At 46.8% G+C, this 20,758-nt stretch overlaps 1 protein-coding gene across 6 annotated transcripts in view; it reads right to left on the bottom strand.

Moving 5' to 3' along the window:
* Positions 1–20,758, bottom strand: part of PIAS2 (protein inhibitor of activated STAT 2) — a 160,993-nt gene that overhangs the window by 73,728 nt on the left and 66,507 nt on the right. For all 6 annotated transcript variants that reach the window (XM_063958454.1, XM_063958419.1, XM_063958427.1 and 3 more), the window contains exons 3-5: positions 19,789–19,873; positions 14,239–14,289; positions 14,052–14,142 (exon numbers count right to left, since the gene is read on the bottom strand). In XM_063958454.1, coding sequence (XP_063814524.1) covers positions 14,052–14,142; positions 14,239–14,289; positions 19,789–19,873 — 227 coding nt within the window. The remainder of the gene's footprint in view (positions 1–14,051; positions 14,143–14,238; positions 14,290–19,788; positions 19,874–20,758) is intronic.

The raw sequence follows: 20,758 nt of genomic DNA, 5'->3' as shown, positions 1-20,758 counted from the left end.
ACAAGCGATAAGTAACGCAACAGGCGATAAATAGCGCAACAAGCGATAAATAGCGCAACAGGCGATAAGTAGCGCAAATCTATTTTAAATTCGAAATTTAAATTAATAGATCCTTCTCCTAATTTGTAACACATCTGGTCTAAAGAGAAATTTCTGCGCAGAAATAGAAATAGAAACAAAAGTGTACATGTGGTGAGTGAGTGTTTTTACATACAATTTTGAGGTTGAACCAAAAGAAATCATCGAGTTCTCGTGAGGTACATACATGTAAGTGACATGCACGGTGGCTAGGGAGGCATCCTTGGTTAAACATAAAAAAAATTTGAGCATTAGAGTATAGCAGACCAGGAGGTCATACTGTAACAGACCAGGAGGTCATAGCAGACCAGCAGGTTCAGGTACAGCAGACAAGTAAGTCCGCTATACAGTCCACAGGCACAACACCAAAAAAGGGTTGGTGCAACACCCATATAGGCCATACAAGCTCTTGCTGAAGGAATTCGCAGCCGCAATTTTCGATTCCGCTGGTCGCTCCGTACATAAGATTAGTTGCTTATGTGCTGAACGATTGTACCGCACGTAATTGTGTGCATTAGTAAACCTGACCGGTACTATTTGTGTACGAAGGTCATAAACGCTATTTGTACATTCTGACGTGATTTGTGTAATTTTTTATTTTTACAAAGGGAAGTTCGCTGGTCACTCAGGAATTATCCAACAACCGATACTTGCTGGGGAACGCGCCCCAGTAAATAAAGGTTCACAGGGGCCCTAGGTTGGGTACAACAGCTCTGGATACAGTGATTGTGTTACTGGCCAACGTGGGCGAGAAGTGAGTGGAGTACTCGGTAAACTTCACCGCCAGCCTGCCCCGGACATCTTGGTTTTTGTAAGGGTTCGCTGAAGAAAAGCAACACCTGCAAGTTATGGGGGCCAGTTGTTCAGGTATGGGGCGATCAACCTCGGTTCGGGTTGATTTAGTAAACCGACCAATCGGGTCGGCCAGGTATGTAATGTGTGAAAAATACGGTTCACACACAGAGGTTTTATGTGATGAATGGGAAAGAATGACTGTACATGACGGGGAGAAATTCCCAAGAATAGGTAGCTTTAGCCCAGAAGTGTTACTAAATCTAAGGAGAAGGATAGGTCTTATTGAACCAGCAAAGAGACGGATCAAACATTATGATTGTTTAAAGTTATGGCAACAGGAAAGTGAAATGCAAAAAGAGCTAACTGACATATCTGACTCTCATCTTGGGAGGAGAGATGTGGCAACGGAGAGGATTATGGTTGCGGAGAAAGGCACAATGTTGAACAATAAAAACGCACTTAGCAACTGTAGTATAGATGATAAGAATAAGTGTAATAAACATAACAATGATAATTGTAATGCTGTTAAATGTACAACTATTAACCCGTGCAAGTTGCACCCCATGTCAAACTTCCCTCAGGAATACGAGCAAGAAAGTGAACTCAACACGATGTCGGCACCTCTTCCAGCAGCCATCACACAAGACATCCAGGTGGACGCGACCAAATCGGTAAAGGCAATAATCAAACCCCCTAACGGAGGGTCAGGTGAGGTCGTGTCCACAGGTACGTACAATGTTTTATATCACGCACAAACAAATGTACCCCATATTGTAAGACCAAAACAAGGTGATGTAATTGAGTTTAGTCCTGTCAGGGTGATCACAGTCCCCAATGGGAAGACTGACAATCAGGGAACCATTCCCGTCCAGGACAGTGCAATGCGCTGTCCCTGGTCCCGGACCGAATTGAGATCAATTATGTCCGAATTTCCTGATCCACGGAAAAGTCTAGTCGCATGTCAAAGGTTCATTAAAGAACTAGGAAACTCAACAGAACCCACCAACAAAGATTGGCGGACAGTGCTGAGGGCATGTTTGCCCTCCGGTGTTGACTCTGCGACATTTATTACTGATTGTCAATTAGACACAGAAGTACCTCAAACGGAGGAACACAATCAGGAATGTATTAAGCAGATAAACCAACAGTTGGAAGTATATTTCCCTGCCGTTGTCAAGTGGAATGAAATCTTCTCCATAAGACAAAACGAAAGGGAAAGTATCTCCAATTATTTCAATCGAGCACTGCAAGTAATGGCTAGGAACACTGGGATCACAGACATCAAAACATGCGCACAGCATAGAGAAATAGCGGTTAAGGTATTAATGAATGGTTTAAAGGAGGTATTGAGTACAAGGGTACAGACCACCAACCCAAACTGGAGAAATATCTCAGTGGCCGCATTAAGAGAGGCCGCTATTGATATTGATCGAAATATCACCAGATACAGAGAGTCACAAAGTGATAAATTAATGGCCGCAAGTATACAGGCCCTAACCACAAGACCACTCCAGCATAAGCCCCAAACCCCTGCGAGAAATTTAAATGTGGAAGTCTGTTACAATTGTCATAAAAAAGGACACTTTGCGAGAGATTGTAGATCAAGAGAAATACAAAAGTCATATCAATCCCCTAGACAACAACATAACCATGATATCCAAGGAAGCAGGGAAGCACAGGGAAAGCGGTTGATGGCGATGAGCATCCGAGCGTTTGAGGAGGCATCAAATCAACCAAGACCTCAGGTCATTAACACTTGGAGGAAACCCAGGGTTTGTTATCATTGTAGAAGAGAAGGGCATTATGCCAGCAACTGTAATAACCCACATAAAGTCAGACCCCCTAGACCAAGAAATGAGCAAAATTAAAACACACACAATTATAAACAGGGACCATATAGGAACAATTTTGAGCCACACCCATAATGTGCAATCAGGAAAGGTGATCATTAGGACTGATGGTAAGCCTGAGGTTATAGTTAATAAATTGGGAGGTCATTCCCTGAAGACACAGGAATGACCGGGTGAAACGTTGTAAATGTATCTGTGAAATGTTTCTTTTTCTCTCTCCCCATCTCTGACGAATATTGGTAGGATTCAAACATTGCATATATACTTGGTCTTTGCAGAAGTCTACCAAACCCCAGCATGACCTATCCGCACCAATGTATTCTGGCCAGATACAGACAATGGAATATGGAAGTGCTGGGGGGAGGGACTGCGCAAGGAAACCATTGGACATGTAGATATGACAGCCTGATGATCTGACAATGTTTGAAAACTGTTTGTTTGAAAAATGTTTTTTTTTCCTGTTGTTTATTGATATGTTATGTTATATATATATACATATATGAATTGTTCTCTCTCTCTTTTGTTTTTTTTTTTTGCTGTTGTTGTTTTCTCTCTCTTCTCACTCATGCTTTCATGTTTTAAAAATGGTATGTCACACCTCAGTTAGGCAAATGGTAATGCAAGATTTTTTGCTCCTTACAGAGAGATCGCTGATTTGGAAGGAATATTGCATCACCGGAATGTTCGTTTGGAAGACTGAGAGACAGCACCTTTTTGAGATGACCGCAGAACAAGAAGAACAACAAGACTAGAGAACTTAATTATCGTAACAAGTTTCTCTCCCCCTCTAACTGTTTTCCTGTACCCCCATTACAAATTTCTTCTTTTCTCCTCCTGTAAGATGGACTTGCCCCAAGAGACTGTGATCTGGATTTTCCTGTTGACCATGATGTTGACCAGAGCAGTCTGTTCCGGCGAGAGTACCAGAGAGGTCGAGAAAGGATCCAGAAAGGTTCCGATGACTGAGACGGAGGTGTAAATTTCCAATAGCAACACAACCACCAAGCAAAAGGCGAGTACCGGAAACGATCTAGCAGCCATGTTATTTGTAAACATTTGTTAGCTGAAAAGAAAACTGTATCTGTAGGCTCTGTGACAATGTAGTTGAGGATGGGTGCATCAAGAAATGCCAATCCAGTTTTAATATCCACATAGACCGGCATCCCTTGAGTGACTATCACTCCTTAGTGGGTAGTGTGCTAAATCAAACAGATTGTTGGGTATGCTCTCAAGTACCTCAAGGTCATAGCAAATCAGGACTAGTACCATTTCCTTTAACGATAGGGGAGGTACTTGAGCTAAAGGGTGGGAGACCGGTGGACAGGAGGTTTAATATCTCCAGCCCTCCTAGTTTGAAGCTCCACCAATACCATGTGGATAGGTCCCTATTATGTTTTAACATTTCCAATCCCCGAAAGCCGGGAAATTGGGAAGTGTCATAGAGTAACCAAACCATGACCTTTTCATATAGAGCAGATAGAATGCCGACGGATACAGAGCTTGTACGCCACATAGCCAGCAGAGGAAAATCTTTCCGATATAGGTATACCCTAGGAAATAGGATTACGAGAGTTGGAGAGGTATCACCAGGATACTGTGCACATATCGTACAAGCTGATACGTGTACTAGACAGATGGGAGAATTAGGGTTAGGAGATTTCACATGGAAGATGTGTAATATGGTTATGTCCTACTCCGTCCCATATGTTCTCCCCGATGATGCATATTTCATATGCGGGAGGAAGGCGTACAAGTGGCTTGCCCCAAACTCTGAAGGATTGTGATATATTGGAAAAGTACTACCTGAGGTAATGAGTTTAAGGAGTGAGGAAACTGTAATTCCCATGGATCTGATTTATGACCCAAATGTAGAAACAATGATGTGATGAAAATGCGATTTCTACGGTCCGTTTCTTTCACCTGTTTTTCCGTTTTCTCCAAGGTAAAAAGACCCACTTGGACGAGGAATTTGATGAGCCGATATACAGACAACAGATGGATTAAAGAAGAAGTTTTGACAACCTGATACACAGATTTTTGATGAACTTTGCCATAGATCCCCAGTTTCCCTAGAAATTTTAAAATTACGCTAGCCCAACACTTTTGTAAATCTATGGACATTGACAAAGCTTTTGCTCGCACCTTATGGGCAAAAGCACAAAGAAGACTGCATTCAACAGACACCAAACAAGACCTCAATCGACGAATGTACATTTACCTGACATAGAATACCACCGCATTTACCGTAATTATGTCTTTTCTTCATTTCTACAACCCTCAGGTAATGACACACATAGTCGATAGGGAATACAGGCACAGATATCAGCAATCACATATCTCCCCCATTCATGTATCATCAACTAAAATGTGCTCCCCCATTTTGTTACAACCAAAGCCGAAAAGAGCTCGGTAAAGTTTGACAGCCCATCCACAGACCCGTACCACGGGATAAGAAGGAATTCAAATGTATACTTCGCAATGCCTCGAAGCTTGATGTACAACACGTACGGCACGATGATACATGACCCCCCCAAACATGGATTTATACACACATGCTTCTACTATCTCACTAGGTCATACCCTCTTCACACCTTCTCCACTCTCCTCCCTTACCCAACCATGGAAATGTATTAACCCCTGACATATATTTTTCTCTTTTTGAAATGTTTTAGAAGGTGGCAGTTATTGTTGACTGCCAAAGGGTGGACTGTCAAAGTCAGAAAAATATCTCTATGCACACTACCATATTTGCACCTCACACAGGTCCGTGCTGCGCATGCGTACGCTCTCCCGTGCGTGCGCATACTCACAGTCGCGGGCACCCGCAGGCGCACGGTATGCGTATTTACGGTAGAGTTTATGTGATCGTAGCGTGCGACTCAATCGTTACATATTTTCACTATATAATGTATTTTGTAGATCATGGTCCCTTTGATAGATTCTGAAAGTTTGGTTAATGTAGAATGTTCATGAACAGAGAAATCCCTCTTTGTTTGATACGAAGGGACAGACAGGAGTAATACAGTGGTGTTTAGTACCCATCGGAAGAGTATTTAATTAGCAATATTCCGGTGTTGGTTTGAAGCGGATTAATCGCTCGTGCGAATAGTTATGGACATAAGAAGTTTATGAACATTTACTGTATTTGCACTTACTTATCCATGCGGCGGGAAACCCAGTTTCCCTCCCACCTGAGCTGTTGGAAATAGTCACGGCCCACCTGTATGAATCAACCTATGACCTTTTGTTATAATGCGAGGAGGAATTCCTGTGTCCAATGAACAATGAGATTGTAGGGACCATTGAATTGTATTGTGTGTGGGGCATAAATAGACAAGCAGATCACATTCAGCTCTGACTCTTCAACGGTTATCATTGCTGAAAATCGGGAGCTGGATGTCCAGAGGCGCATGCGATCGTTTCCCCTTGTGCGTAAGTGTTTCTCCGCAACCATATTGTTCTTACTGTTATTGTGGGCCATTTCTCTCTCTCTCTCTCTTCTCCTCTTTCTCTCTTATTTTCCCTTAAAACGTAATTGTATTGTATTGTATTTCCTGTGTAGTTATCTGGTTAGGTAGTCTATGTTATATTGTAGTGTATGACTTGTATTGTGTTAATTCTTTTGCAAGTATATCATACATAATATATATATTAGGCGTTGGACCCTAAGCACGGTATCTGTGTATTTCTTATAGTGCTAAGTACTCTCAGAGCGTCGGTGACGCTCAAACAGCTTTTAAGTTAATAAGGTTACACTAGGTTGCATCTACACCCTATCTCTACACAAAGGTTTTTCAGCATATTACATTGTTTATGGTTTAGATATAAAGGTTTAACATTGTGAGCGTCTGCGCCGCTCGTGATCTCCTCGTGGTCTCGAGCGTCCGCTACGCTGATAGCGTAGCATTACGGTAGTCGCTCACCTATAAGTGTGTCCGATACCAACAGCGTATTCTCGTGAGCGTCTGTATCGCTCGAGCAGCCCGCTCCCGATACAGCGTCCGTTACGCTATAGTGAACCATTACGTTAGTCAGCAGCCAATAGCGTGCCTGCCTGTGATCTCTTGGCCATGAGCGAACGTGACGCTTGAGCGTCTCGACCACGGCTAAGCGATTGTTACGCAACGAGCGTACCCTTACGGTACTTCATACGTAAATAGCGTACAGTGTTCTTAGACCTCATAAAGGGTTTTATATAAGATAAATATTTAGCTTTATCAACATACAGACCCTAGTATCGGGAACAGCAGGGTCCTCCGTGATATGTAACACGTCTTTTATCGCCACAATCATGTACTGAATGCTCTTAGCCAGTTTAGGATTTAATCTGGCATCACAATAGTCGACACTGGAGTCAGAGTCCGTGTTGGTATCTGTATCTGCTATCTGGGTAAATGAACGCTTTTGCGACCCCGAGGGGGTCTGGACCTGTGACAAAACATCCTCCACGGATTTTTTCCATGCCTGGTTCTGAGACTCAGATTTATCCAATCTCTTATTTAATAGAGCCACATTTGCATTCAAAGCACTCAAAACATTTACCCAATCAGGAGTCGGCGGTGCCGAAATGGTCACTCCCAAAGCTGTTTCTGTCCCTAATCCAGCCTCCTCCTGAGAAGAGCACTCAGGCTCAGACATGCCGACACACGTGTACACACGTGTACAGACACCGACAGACCCACAGTAAAGCCTGTCAGAGAGACACAGAGGGAGTTTGCCAGCTCACAACCCAGTGCTTATCCTGGTTCTGAAAACCCTTATACAAAGCCTCAGACCTGTTAGTACTTTTATAAATACATATATAGCACCAAAAAACTGTGCCCCCCACTGCTTTGCACCGTTACTTGATACAGCAGTGTAGAGGAAGGACCAGCGTCTCTGCAGCTCTGTGAAGAGAAAATGGCGCTGATGAGAGCTGAGGCCTAAGCCCCGCCCCCTTAATGGCACGCTTCAGCCCCGCGATTTTTAAAATATTTATACTGGCGGGGGTTCGGATTTAGTGCCTTGGCACTTAAAAACCACCTTGCCAGTCTTATATTAGGTTTTTAATGCTGCCCAGGGCCCCCCCAGCACCCTGTAGTGCCGCTGTGTGTGGGAGCATGGCGCGCAGCGCGGCCGCTTTGCGGTACCTCAAAGCAGTCACTGAAGTCTTCTGATCTTCTTCTACTCACCTGTCTTCTGACTTCTGGCTCTGCAAGGGGGGTGACAGCGGGCTCTGGAAACGAGCATCTAGGCGTACCTAGCGTTCAGACCCTCAGGAGCTAATGGTGTCCTGTAGCCAAAGAAGCAGAGCCTTGAAACTCACAGAAGTAGGTCTGCTTCTCTCCCCTCAGTCCCACGAAGCAGGGAGCCTGTTGCCAGCAGGTCTCCCTGAAAATAATAAACCTAACAAAAGTCTTTTTCAGAGAAACTCAGGAGAGCTCCTCAGTGTGCATCCAGTCTCACTGGGCACAGATTATAAACTGGAGTCTGGAGGAGGGGCATAGAGGGAGGAGCCAGTTCACACCCCTTAAAAGTCTTAAAGTGCCCATGTCTCCTGCGGATTCAGTCTATACCCCATGGTTCTTGAAGCGTCCCTAGCATCCTCTAGGACGTATGAGAAAATAAGTTATTGTTCTGTTAAGAGAATATCAATCATAGTCTATTGCTATTTGTTTGCCCGTATTGACTTGGGTGAGAGCTTACCGCTAACAGAAACCATAAAATAAGATTTTACTCACCGGTAAATCTATTTCTCGTAGTCCGTAGTGGATGCTGGGGACTCCGTAAGGACCATGGGGAATAGACGGGCTCCGCAGGAGATTGGGCACTCTAAGAAAGATTTAGTACTACTGGTGTGCACTGGCTCCTCCCTCTATGCCCCTCCTCCAGACCTCAGTTAAGGAAACTGTGCCCGGAAGAGCTGACATTACAAGGAAAGGATTTTGGAATCCAGGGTAAGACTCATACCAGCCACACCAATCACACCGTATAACTTGTGATAACATACCCAGTCAACAGTATGAACAACAACAGAGCATCAGACAAACCTGATGCAACCATAACATAACCCTTATTTAAACAATAACTATGTACAAGTATTGCAGACAATCCGCACTTGGGACGGGCTCCCAGCATCCACTACGGACTATGAGAAATAGATTTACCGGTGAGTATAATCTTCTTTTCTCTAACGTCCTAGTGGATGCTGGGGACTCCGTAAGGACCATGGGGATTATACCAAATCTCCCAAACGGGCGGGAGAGTGCGGATGACTCTGCAGCAACGAATGAGCAAACACAAGGTCCTCCTCAGCCAGGGTATCAAACTTGTAGAACTTTGCAAATGTGTTTGAACCCGACCAAGTAGCTGCTCGGCAAAGCTGCAATGCCGAGACCCCTCGGGCAGCCGCCCAAGAAGAGCCCACCTTCCTTGTGGAATGGGCTTTTACTGATTTTGGAGGCGGCAATCCAGCCGCAGAATGAGCCTGCTGAATCATGTTACAGATCCAGCGAGCAATAGTTTGCTTTGAAGCAGGAGCACCCAGCTTGTTGGATGCATACAGGATAAACAGTGAGTCAGTTTTCCTGACTCCAGCTGTCCTGGCAACATAGATCTTCAAAGCCCTGACTACATCAAGCAACTTGGAATCCTCCAAGTCACGAGTAGCCGCAGGCACCACAATAGGTTGGTTCAAATGAAAAGATGACACCACCTTTGGCAGAAATTGCGGACGAGTCCGTAATTCTGCCCTGTCCATATGGAAAACCAGATAGGGGCTTTTACATGGCAAAGCAGCCAATTCTGACACACGCCTAGCCGAAGCTAAGGCCAATAGCATGACCACTTTCCACGTGAGATATTTTAACTCCACGGTCTTAAGCGGCTCAAACCAGTGAGATTTCAGGAAACTCAACTCCACGTTAAGATCCCAAGGTGCCACAAAAGGGGGCTGAATATGCAGCACTCCCTTTACAAACGTCTGAACTTCAGGTAGAGAAGCTAGTTTTTTATGAAAGAAAATGGATAGGGCCCAAATCTGGACCTTAATGGACCCCAATTCTAGGCCCAAAGTCACTCCCGACTGTAGGAAGTGAAGGAAACGGCCCAGCTGGAATTCCTCTGTAGAGGCATTCCTGGCCTCACACCCAGCAACATATTTTCGCCGTATACGGTGATAATGTTTAGCCGTCACGTCCTTCCTAGCCTTTATCAGCGTAGGAATAACCTCATCCGGAATCCCTTTTTTTTTTACTAGGATCCGGCGTTTAACCGCCATGCCATCAAACGCAGCTGCGGTAAGTCTTGGAACATACAAGGTCCCTGCTGCAACAGATCCTGCCCTAGAGGCAGAGGCCATGGGTCCGCTGTGAGCATTTCTTGCAGCTCTTGATACCAAGTCCTTCTTGGCCAATCCGGAACAATGAGTATTGTTCTCACTCCTCTTTTCCTTATGATTCTCAGCACCTTGGGTAAGAGAGGAAGAGGAGGAAACATATAAACCGACTGGAACATCCACGGTGTCACCAGTGCGTCTACAGCTATCGCCTGAGAGTCTCTTGACCTGGCGCAATACCTCTGTAGCTTTTTGTTGAGGCGGGATGCCATCATGTCCACCTGTGGCAGTTCCCACCGACCTACAATCTGCGCGAAGACTTCTTGATGAAGTCCCCCCTCTCCCGGGTGGAGGTCGTGCCTGCTGAGGAAGTCTGCTTCCCAGTTGTCCACTCCCGGAATGAACACTGCTGACAGTGCTCGTACGTGATTCTCCGCCCATCGAAGAATTCTGATGGCTTCCGCCATCGCCACCCTGCTCCTTGTGCCGCCTTGGCGGTTTACATGAGCCACTGCGGTGATGTTGTCTGATTGGATCAGCACCGATTGGTTGCGAAGCAGGGTCTCCGCTTGACTTAGGGCGTTGTATATGGCCCTTAGTTCCAGGATATTGATGTGAAGGCAAGTCTCCTGACTTGACCACAGCCCTTGGAAACTTCTTCCCTGAGTAACTGCCCCCCACCCTCGGAGGCTTGCATCCGTGGTCACCAGGACCGAGTCCTGAATGCCGAACCTGCGGCCCTCGAGAAGGTGAGTACTCTGCAGCCACCACCGGAGAGACACCCTGGCCCCGGGGATAGGGTGATTAACCGATGCATCTAAAGATGTTATCCGGACCACTTTGTCCAGTAAGTCCCATTAGAAGGTCCTCTCACGGAACCTGCCGTAAGGAATGGCCTCGTATGATGCCACCATCCTTCCCTCTCCTCCTGAGCTCTCTCTATCGGGAGATAAACCCTTTTCTGGTCTGTGTCTAGGATCGTGCCTAGGAGAGGCAGATGAGCTGTAGGAACCAACTGCGACTTTGGAATATATAGAATCCAGCCGTGTTGCCGTTACACTTCCAGAGAAAGTGATACGCTGTTCAGCCACTGCTCTCTTGATCTCGCTTTTATGAGGAGATCGTCCAAGTACGTGATAATTGTGACACCTTGCTTCCGCAGGAGCACCATCATTTCCGCCATTACCTTTGACAATCCCGTACCGCAATTCTGAGGTACGCCTGATGAGGTGGATAAATGGGGACATGAAGGTATGCCTCCTTTATGTCCCGAGTCACGATAAAATCTCCCCCTTTCAGGCTTGTAACGACCGCTCTTAGCGATTCCATCTTGAACTTGATCCTTTTCAGGTATATGTTCAGGGATTTTAAATTCAATATGGGTCTGACCGAACCGTCTGGTTTCGGGACCACCACATGGTCGAATAATAACCCCCTCCTTGTCGAAGGAGGGTAACCTTGACCACCACCTGTTGAAGATACAATTTGTGAATTGCATCTAACCCTGTTTCCCTCTCGTGGGGGGAAGCCGGCAGGGCCGTCAGTGAGGAGGCATCTTCTCAAAGTCCAGCTTGTATCCCTGAGACACAATATCTATTGCCCAGGGACCTAACAGGGAGTGAACCCACTTGTTGCAGAACTTACGAAAGCGTGCCCCCACCGGGCCTAGCTCCGTCTGTGGAGCCCCAGCGACATGCGGTGGATTTTCATAGAGGCCGGGGAGGACTTCTGTTCCTGGGAACTAGCTGTGTTGGGCAGCTTCTTTCCTCTGGCAAGAAAGGACGCATCTCGGCCTTTCTTGTTTCTTTGTTCGAAAAGCTGCATTTGATAATGACGTGCTTTCCTAGGCTGTGCAGGAATATAAGGCAAAATATCCGAATTACCAGCTATAGCTGTGGAGACCAGGTCCGAGAACCCTTCTCCACACAATCCTCAGCCTTCCATATGCCACTTAAGTTGGCATCATCTGTCCATTGCATATTCTACAGGACACGTCAAGCAGAAATCGACATAGCTTTGACTCTAGGACCCAGTACACTCATGTCTCTTTGGGCATGTTTGATTATATATATCTCTTAAGACAGCATCTTTAATATATATACATATCTCTCTATATCTCTCTCTCTCTGTATATATATATATATATATATATATATATATATACACACACATACTAGGGTCTCAATTTCTGCTGATAAGGTACCTGTCCACGCCGCCCCAGCGCTATAAACCCATGCCGACACAATCGCCGGTCTGAGTAGTGTACCAGAATGTGCACGCTATCTGCAGGATCCCTGAGAATAGCTAGGGCTACCTTCTGGGCAAACGTGACACCCTAGGGGAAGATTCCCATCACATCCTGGCCCTAGTGGGGAAAGGATACTGCCTGAGAATCTTTTGTGGGAAGCTGCAGTCTCTTGTCTGGAGATTCCCGCTCTTTTTCCTCATGAGAGGAGGGAAATTTACCTCAGCTTTCTTCCCCTTAAACATGTGTACCCTTGTGTCAGGGACAAATGAGTCATCAGTGATATGCAAATCATCTTTTATTACAATAATCATATATTGAATACTTTTCTGCCATTTTGGCTGTAACTTTGCATTATCGTAGTCGACACTGGAGTCAAACTCCGTGTCGATATCAGTGTTTATTATTTTGGATAGTGATCATTGAGAGACTCTGAAGGTCTCTGCGACATAAGGACAGACCTGGGTAGATTTCCTGTCTGTTCTCTAATCTTTTGTGCAATAAATTCACCTTAGCACTTACACATATCCAAACAGGTGTCGGCGTTGTCGACGGAGACACCCTCTCACACACATATTTGCTCTATCTCCTCCTTAGGGGGGCCTTTTACCTTAGACATGTCGACACACACGTACCGACACACCACACACACAGGGGATGCTCTATTTGAAGACAGTTCCCCCACAAGGCCCTTTGGAGAGAGAGAGAGAGAGTATGCCAGCACACACCCCAGCGCTATATGACCCAGGAATCACACAGTAACTTAGTGTTAACCCAGTAGCTGCTGTATATATTGTTTTTACGCCAAATTTATGTGCCCCCCCTCTCTTTTTCACCCTCTCTATCGTGCTTCTGCAGGGGAGAGCCTGGGGAGCTTCCTCTCAGCGGAGCTGTGGAGAGAAAATGGCGCTGGTGAGTGCTGAGGAAGAAGGCCCCGCCCCCTCAGCGGCGGGCTTCTGTCCCGTGATTTTGTGTCAAAATAATGGCGGGGGCTCATGCATATTACAGTGCCCAGCTGTATATATGCTGATTTTTTTGCCAGGAGGTACTCAATTGCTGCCCGGGGCGCCCCCCCCCCCCTGCGCCCTACAGTGACCGGAGTGTGTGGGTTAGTGTGGGAGCAATGGCGCACAGCTGCAGTGCTGTGCGCTACCTCATATGAAGACAGGAGTCTTCTGCCGCCGATTTTGACGTCTTCTTGCTTAAACCCACCGGCTTCTGTCTTCTGGCTCTGCGAGGGGGACGGCGGCGCGGCTCCGGGAACGGACGACCAAGGTTAAGTTCCTGTGTTCGATCCCTCTGGAGCTAATGGTGTACAGTAGCCTAAGAAGCGCAACCTAGCCGCAGTTAGTAGGTTTGCTTCTCTCCCCTCAGTCCCACGTAGCAGAGAGTCTGTTGCCAGCAGAAGCTCTCTGAAAATAAAAAACCCAACTAAAATACTTTATTAGCAAGCTCAGGAGAGCTCACTAAAATGCACCCAGCTCCTTCCGGGCACAGATTCTAACTGAGGTCTGGAGGAGGGGCATAGAGGGAGGAGCCAGTGCACACCAGTAGTACTAAATCTTTCTTAGAGTGCCCAGTCTCCTGCGGAGCCTGTCTATTCCCCATGGTCCTTACGGAGTCCCCAGCATCCACTAGGACGTTAGAGAAATGTAATAATTTTCTAACTATTGTTGGCCTACAAGATCTGTAACTCTCCTTTGGCAACGACTGTAAAACATTTTAAATTTGGAAAATGCTCTTTTCAAAATCCATTTTGCTATCTCACCGGCAGAGGAAAGAGTTTCCCGTTGACTTTAATGCACAGGCTGCTGGGATAGTTATCCTCCTGAGGGCAGCTCGTCTCTGCTAAGCACAACCTGCATCCAGAGGGCAAATACAGCACAGAGATCAGGGATACAATTCATGTAAGGCGCAATGCAAAGGGGACGGAAGTAGAACAGAAGTGACTGTACCTCAGCTGCACTTGCACTAAATAGTCTCTCCTCCCTCCAGGCATGTAATCCCTGTGGATAGAAATGAGAACGGCTGCTGATGTCTCTGTTCTAACCTGCGTTTCTCATAAGTGGCATATGCTACATGCTGTCCCGGTGTTGTGAGAATGCAGCCTGTCAATCATTTGCATTATCCCACCGCAGTGTTCATATACCAGAACGTGTGACTGAGTGATGTCGCTAGTTCTCTGGCTGCGTCTCCCAAATACAGGTCCAGCTCAGGCAATGGCAGATTCATCTCCATGTTAGTGATAATGCACTGGAACGTTCTAGCAATATATAGGAGACTAAGGGGGACATTTACTAAGCAGTGATAAGAGTGGAGAAGTGAGCCAGTGGAGAAGTGGCGCCATCAACGAATCAGCAGCTGTCTCATTTTATAGTATGCAAATTATAGATGTTACTTCAGTGCTGATTGGTTACCATGGGCAACTTCTCCACTGGCTCACGTCTCCGCTCTTATCACTGCTTAGTAAATGTCCCCCATAGTTCTGCAATTCTCATGTCTTGACACATCTCCATTGGGTACGTGGGGATGTATAGTAAGTATATTGCCTGTTCCGTTGAGGTAACGTTTACCATAAACCGAAATGTCAAAAGTGGATATTTAACTTTAATATTGGCAAAATAGCTGGGCTAGATTACCACCATGGCCCTATCTGTGTGGAGGTTGTATGTTCTCTATGTACACTGGTGTTCCGGTTTCCTCCCAACAGTACAAAAAATAGACTGGATTCTTACAAAAATATAATGAAGCTAGTGAATGTGTGTGTACGGAATCCGGTCTCTAGGTTGACAGTAACTAGGTCGACCACTATTGGTCAACAGTAACTAGGTCGGCAGGGTCTCTATGTCGACATGTTCTAGGTCGACAGGTCAAAAGCTCAACCTTTTGACCTGTCGGCCTAGCATCCCTGTCGACCTAGTTACTGTCGCCCATTAGCGGTCGACCTAGACACTGTCTCCCCTATGAACTACACTCCGTGTGTACATGTGGTAGGTAATATAGATTGTAAGTGATTACAAAAATAGGATTTTAAATACCTACCGGTAAATCCTTTTCTCGTAGCACATAAGGGATATTGGGGACAGAATTAGTACGATGGGGTATAGACGGCTCCAAAGGAGACAGTGCACTCTAAATTTCTTCAACTGGGTGTGCTGGCTCCTCCCCTACATGGCCCCTCCTACAGGCAGTTATAGGTAAAAATGTGCCCGAAGGAGAAAGGACATACTTGAGAGAAGGAAACATGACAACAAGAAGTGTGGTGAGTGTTACACACCAGCACACCATAACATAACCTGGCCAGCAACGGCTGGCAACATTAACAGCAACAGCTGGACAGGAAACACATAACAGATAACCTGCAGAAGTCACAGCACTGAGGCGGGCGCCCAATATCCTTATGGACTACGAGAAAAGGATTTACCAGTAGGTATTTAAAATCCTATTTTCTCTAGCATCCATAAGGGATATTGGGGACAGAATTAGTACGATGGGGATGTCCCAAAGCTTCCAGAACGGGCGGAGACATCTGCAGCACCGCCTGCCCAAATTGGGTATCCTCTTTGGTCAGGGTATCAAAGTTGTAGAATTTCACAAAAGTGTTCTTCCCCGACCAGGTAGCCGCTCGGCATAGTTGCAAGGCCGAGACTGGATCATTCAGTGCATCTGAAGATGTGAACCGGACCACTTGTTCAGGATGTCCAATTGAACCTGCCGAACTGTATCACCTCGTACGAGGCCACCATTTTTCCCAACAATTTAATGCAAAGATGAATGGAAACTCGAGCAGGTCGGAGAACCATGCGAACCATCTCTTGAAGTGTTTTCACCTTGTCCTCTGGGAGGAACACTCTCTGAGCTACAGTATCCAGTATCATACCCAGAAACAGGAGCCTTTGAGACGGTTCAAGTTGAGACTTCTGTAGATTGAGGATACACCCATGGTGAGACAGACGTTGGATAGTGCAATCTATATGGAGCAGTAGAAGCTCCCTGGAACTTGCTTTTATCAGGAGATCGTCCGGGTAAGGGACAATGTTGACCCCCTGGACTCTGAGCTGTAACATCATTTCTGCCATCACCTTCGTGAACAACCTCGGAGCTGTAGACAGGCCGAAGGGCAACGCCTGAAACTGGTAGTGATCGTTCAGTAGGGCGAACCGCAGATAGGCCTGATGAGAAGGCCAAATCAGGATATGTAGGTAGGCGTCCTTGATATCCAGGGACACAAGGAATTCCTGTTGTTCCAGGCCCGCGATCACTGCTCTCAAACATTCCATCTTGAATTTGAAAACCTTCAGGTAAGGATTCAAGGACTTTAGATTCAAAATGGTTCTCACAGACCTGTCTGGTTTTGGTACTACAATACAAACAGACTGCAGTAGTAACCTTGTCCTTGCTGTAGCAGGGGTAATGGATCAATGATCTGGGACTGGAACAACTTGTCGAAGGCCAGTAGTAGCGTAACACGCATATTTTCCAAAACTGGCAAGCCTGATTTGAAAAATCGTTGGGGAGGAGCACCGTTGAACTTCAGCTTGTAACCCTGAGAGATAAGGTCCCTTACCCAAGCATCTTGGCAGGAACCGTCCCAGATGTGGCTGTAGTGACGTAACCGAGCTCCCACCACGAAATCCCCTCGGGGTGTGTGGGCACCGTCATGCCGAAGACTTTGTGGAAGCTGAACTGGTGCTCCGTTTCTGAGAGCCGGCAACGGCCGGTTGCTTAGGCTTACCTCTGGAGCCTCTAGCTGCATTGGAGGTACCCCAGGCCCTAGATCAAAATCTGGAGAACCGAAAGGACTGAGTAGACGGTCCCGGGTAGGTACGCCTAGCAGACCTAGTCCCTGAAGAGAGAAACGTGGATTTCCCAGCAGTAGCTTTGGAGATCCATGCGTCCAACTCACCTCTGAAGGTAAGAGATTCCACATTACGTTTGGAACCAGCGTCTGCAATCCATTGACGCTGCGTGCAGACACAGCCATAGCCGTGGTTCTAGCATTTATATTGCCAATCTCTTTAAGGGAGTCACAGAGGACTCTTGCCGTGTCCTGAATGCGTTTTAGGAAAATTACAGTAGTAAACAAGGTCATATCACCTGAAAGACCCTCTTGAATTTGAGTAGCCCATGTATGAACGGCATGTGTCATCCAGCAACCAGCAATGACCGGTCTTTGAGCTACACCTGCAGCAGTGTAGATAGATTTTAGAGTGGTCTCTATTTTCCTATCCCCCGGGTCCTTTTCCGTAAAAGAGCCCAGAGCAGGGAGCACCGCCTTTTTAGAAAGGCGAGAGACTGAGACGTCTACTGCTGGAGATTCTTCCCAGAATTTCCTGCCTTCAGGGGCAAGTGGGAAGGTATTTAAAAATACCTTTTGGACACCTGATATTTTTTATCTGGATTCTTCCAGGCTAATTTAAATAAATCATCCAATTCTTTGGAATCAGGAAAAGTGACTGTCAGTTTGTCTTGTGGGAGGAAAAAAGACTGCTGATTAGTAGCGTCCTCCAGGGGGAGCTTTAATTGTGTTCACTCTAGGCTGCTTTAGCAGGGCGCCGCGCCCTGCCCATTGTTTAGAAGGCAAAACCCGCCCTGCCCCTTTTGCGGCGCCCTGCTAGAACAGCCGCCCTCTTCCTGCCCTCCCAGCATGTAAAGATGCCGTTAGCATGCGCGCAGCATCCATTCACGCATTGGGAGAGAGCTGGGGGAAGCCCAGCACAGACGGAGGTGCTGGGCACGCCCCCAAAAGTGACGTTGACGGCCACAGACACCCTCTATAGTAGTGTCCATGGGCCGCAACACCCACTAAAATGACGGGGGCGTGGACACACCCGCTAATTTGCATGGCCGCGCGCCAGCGTGCCCCCGAACTCCGGCGCCCTGCCCCTGCCTCATCCTAGAAGGAACACTAGCTTTAACACATCCCATATAGCCAATATGAGGGGTTCGATACCTTGTGTAGGGGTGGAATCTCCACTAATGGGATCCCCATCATCCACATCCACCTGTACATCATCATCAGAATCTGATAGGATTGCAGGCAAAGCACGTTTTTGTGCACCTGTAGTAGACAATGGGAAACATCAGCCTTGGCAGTTAGGCTAGCCTCTACTTGTTGCAGTTCTTGTGTTTTATTGGCATTGGCAGTGAGCCAAGATGACATATCCGACATCATGGTTTTTATAGCCCACAGCCAGGAAGGCTCTGGACTCTCCCCCATGTTGTTATCAGCATTTTGTGATGACTGACTACACTGCTCACATGAAATGGAGCCCGATGAAATAGGGGAGAATCTGGCATTACATGACTTCTGCTTCCCCATAATGAAATACAGAAACATTACACATACAACACAGACTGAATATACTGTAATACAAGCCTGCCCTATTGCATGCGAGAGGAGACACAGAAGAGAGGACACCAGCGCACCCAACGCTGTACAGCCCCAGTGAGACTGTCAGCGTTTTATGTAGTACTATAAAACAGTGATACTGCAGTATAGATAATTCCCCAGGAATGTAAACTGTGCACTAATAGCGGATCTCCCCCTCTACACCCGGTACCTGTATTCCTGCGACCATTTTGAGGAGCTGTATGAGGCTGCTGCTGCTTAGGCAGAGGAAGGCTCCAAAATGCAGCTGAGCCCGCTCTGATGTAGCTCCGCTCCCCGCTATGGTGCCGGAGCTACTCAGAAGTTTTATACTGGCTATGTCTCCACAGGCTGTGTAGCGTCACATAAATGCTTGGTACAACATTACTCCCGCCAGTCTCACGCAGGGGCATCCGCAAGCCTCACCCACGCGTCTGCCGCACAATGAACTGGGAGGCCCACCTAGCGGGGTCCCCGGTTTGTACTCACCACGACGATCACCTTCAGGCTGTTAGGGGTGTGCGGCAAGCTGCGGCTGCGACAGCTAAGGCGCAGTGCCCCGCTGAACAGGCAGCGGAGAAGCAGCTCTGCACCTCATGAGGCCGGTGACCACCCCCCCCCCCCCCCCTAACTCCCACGGTGCAGGTATGCGGTTGCCCAAACAGCATACCGAAACAAGCAAAAGTTTAAATGAAATTGAAGAAAAACTCTGGAGCTGCAGAGTGTGCATCCTCTCCTGAGGGCAATTTTTTTCTAAACTGCCTGTGGAAGGGGGCATAGAGGGGAGGAGTCAGCACACCCAGTTGAAGAAATTTAAAGTGCACTGGCTCCTTTGGACCCGTCTATACCCCACCGTACTAATTCTGTCCCCAATACCCCTTATGGATGCTAGAGAAATATTCTCTGAAAAAGTGCTGAATGTGTGTGCATTATATAAGTAATGTGCGACCACGGTGTGGCCACATTAGGACAAATGTTGCCTAGGCGGCTGTGCAGCTCATCCTAACACTGCGGTACTCGGACGACAACGGTCAGCTATAAGACATCATCTTTATTTCTCAAGCTGTGGAACCTGCAGCACATTGTTGTGTTTGCAAAACATCAGAAATAAAGGGGGCCATCCAATGCTTTTTACCTGGAGATGCAGATCTCCCGCACCTGCTGGGGAGTTAATGCAAAGATAAAGAATTTCTCTTTAAACCTCTGCGTAGTGTTCTGAACTGAAATGAAAGAAGGCAGACTTCGTCATCTTTTATTGAACAAGCAAGAAACGCACTGTATACCAAGTTAGTTCTATAGTCCACATACATCTTTGTTACAGTGAGTAGTTGTGTCCACGTAACACCTAACCTCAAATACCGACAAATAGCCCTATTTGGCGTGCCACGGACTTTGCGACTAAGCCGCGCCATGCATCTTGCAGCTGACTTTCCCAAAATGTGTCTTATGCACGTCACTAATGCAACAAAATGCAATGCACGGCTACTGAGGACAATGGCGCTGAGATCCATCTGCTGCGTGTGACTCAGGCACTAACCTAGGTAGAAAGGCAAACAGGAAGGTCCGATACGAGTGAGCCACACAATGGGGTCGATTCAATTCAACGACAGTTGAATAGCGCCGGGAGCTATTCAATACAGCAACAAGTGACCCTCAATTGTCGGGAATTCTTCTCTCACCCCCGGGGGATGAGAGAATAAATCCGACAAAAGTGCTGCCGCGCGGACGGCGCAAGGCTGATTCTGTCGGGAATCAGCATCGCGGCGGGAAGTTAAGTCGGAGAATGCCCGTTCTTCCGACAATTCAACCTGTTAAGTCCGGGAGAACGGGCCTTCGTCGACTTAACTTGAGCTGAATTGAATAGCGACGGGCGCTATTCAACTATCGGTGAATTGAATCGACCCCAGTGCCTCTGGCCAGGCATCGCTGTGCTTAATCTGGAACCGTATACCAATTATTTTGCGACAAAAGTAGCAATCTAGTGTTCATGGTACACTATAAGTGACTGTACACAGCTACGATGCAACTAAGGTGCTAAACTTAGGAAAATGTATGAGAGTTGGGGAATCACTACATGTGGCGGAGCCTCTGACACCACACAGCAC

This window comes from Pseudophryne corroboree, chromosome 1 (genome assembly GCF_028390025.1).
Source record: "Pseudophryne corroboree isolate aPseCor3 chromosome 1, aPseCor3.hap2, whole genome shotgun sequence".
Lineage (NCBI taxonomy): Eukaryota > Metazoa > Chordata > Amphibia > Anura > Myobatrachidae > Pseudophryne > Pseudophryne corroboree.
The sequence above is the reverse complement of the archived record's forward strand: the minus strand, read 5'-3'. Positions and strand labels throughout refer to the sequence as shown.